General features: G+C 53.7%; 1 protein-coding gene across 1 annotated transcript; it reads right to left on the bottom strand.

The window, feature by feature from the left end:
- Positions 1 to 103: 103 nt before the first annotated feature.
- LOC119429878 (transcription factor SOX-11-like) lies at positions 104 to 1,667 on the bottom strand. The gene has a single exon (XM_037697401.1). It carries the CDS (start codon positions 1,196 to 1,198, stop codon positions 113 to 115), a length of 1,086 nt encoding a protein of 361 aa, XP_037553329.1. The 5' UTR covers positions 1,199 to 1,667; the 3' UTR covers positions 104 to 112.
- Between the last annotated feature and the right edge of the window lie 143 nt (positions 1,668 to 1,810).

Raw genomic sequence — 1,810 nt, 5'->3', positions numbered from 1 at the left:
CAGGAAACCCACAGGACTTTAGGGGCCAAACATGTTTAATTTCACAACTCCCTTCTCTGTCATGGAGGAAAACTCGTCTTATTCTGATGGATTTTTATTTTTTATTTTTATGTCAATATGTGAAGACCAAGTCGGAAAAGTTCGCCTCCAGCCAGTCCCCGGCGATCATCTCGCTGAGCTCCGGCGTGCAGTAGTCTGGGAATTCAAAGTGGGAGCCCAGGCTGCCCTCACTGAAAGAGTCCAGGTCCTTGTCCACAAGAGACAGGGACAGGTTCCCTGAATTGTTGCCCAGCTCCGAGCCTGGCGCGCTCTGAGCGAAATTCAAACTAAAGTCAAACAGCAAATCGTCCGCGTCCTCCCCGGATGAGGAGCTGCTGGAGGAGGAGGAGGAGGTGGAGACCGACCTGGAGGATGCTGGTGAGACGGACGCCGCGTGCAGCGCGCCCTGCTTGGACACGTGTTTGAGGTTGTAAAAGAGTCTGTTGTTGCTCCGCACCTCCTCGTACATGCTCGCCCCCTCGGACTCCGCCGAGGAGCTCAGAGTTGGACTCGCGGGAACTTTGGCTACGCCGTACGGCCTCAGGCGCTCCTCCTCCCCGGCTGGAACCCCCATCCGGTACTCCTCCTCGTAGTCGTCGTCGTCCTCCTCGTCCGTGAGCTCACTTTTCACAGCCTTGGCAACTTTGAAGCCGGGGAACGCGCACTCCTCCGCGTAGCCGTGCGTCGCCTTGGAGCCGCTCTTCGTCTTGATCTTGGAGCACTTCTTGCTGGGGGGCTTGCTCATTTTGGCGCACTTCTCCGGAGATGGCGCGGACGACTTGGAAGGGTCGAGCTTTGGTTTTTTCTTGGGTCTGTACTTGTAGTCGGGGTAGTCGGCCATGTGTTTGAGCCGCAGCCGCTCGGCCTCTCTGATGAACGGGATCTTCTCGCTGTCCTTCAGCATCTTCCAGCGCTTCCCCAGGCGCTTGGAGATCTCCGCGTTGTGCATGTCCGGCGACTGCTCCATGATCTTTCTCCTCTCGATCTTGGACCAGACCATGAACGCGTTCATGGGTCTCTTGATGTGGCCCGTGGCCGTCTTGCACCAGTCCGGGTTGATGGCCACGGGGCTGCACGCCATAAACTCACTCTCCTCCGAGTCGGTGGCCTCTTTGGACATGCTCCCATCCGTCTCGCTGGTGTCCGTGTGCTGCACCATTGTCCTAAACTTCCTTTGGCTGCACTTTCAAACAGCTTTCCTCCCTTTTTTTTTTTTTTTCCTCTCTCTCTCTTCACGTCCTTCTTCTTAACGTGTCTCTTCAAGCTCTGCACTCTTTTTCCAGAGTTACAAACTGCCTTCTTAACTAGTTATCAGCTTTTTCATGTCCCCTGCGTCACGGCGCGCTGCCCAATCACGTCCCTTCCACTCCGCCCCGGCTGAATCCATCCAAAGACTCCGGTTAACCCTTTTTATTCCTCCCCTCCGTGCTCTGGTTGGAGTGGAGGTGGGGATTTGTGATACACAGCGTCTGGGACAACACGCCGGGCGAGACGAGCATATTAAACAGGAAGCGCGAGGCGCTCGTGAGAGGCGCACAAACCAAAACGTTCCTCTTTCCTTATTGCTTTACTTCCGCGTGAAATAGGTACATTTATTTTTCAGATGGACACATATTGTTTTCCAGATGTATCCGGATGAGGAAAAATAATGAAAGCTTTTTTTTTTTTTTTCCTCCCACCCTCAGGTTGAATACTGAAGGTGGCGCTTGGACACTGTCGGAGGCGCCAGGACGCCAATAAATCTTACATTTTTAACAGCTAAAAAAAAAAA

Source organism: Nematolebias whitei, unplaced genomic scaffold (genome assembly GCF_014905685.2).
Source record: "Nematolebias whitei isolate Nwh7 unplaced genomic scaffold, NemWhi1 Nwh_scaf_9766, whole genome shotgun sequence".
NCBI classification, from domain to species: Eukaryota; Metazoa; Chordata; class Actinopteri; order Cyprinodontiformes; family Rivulidae; genus Nematolebias; species Nematolebias whitei.
Note: the sequence above shows the minus strand (reverse complement) of the source record. Positions and strands in the feature narration are given on the sequence as shown.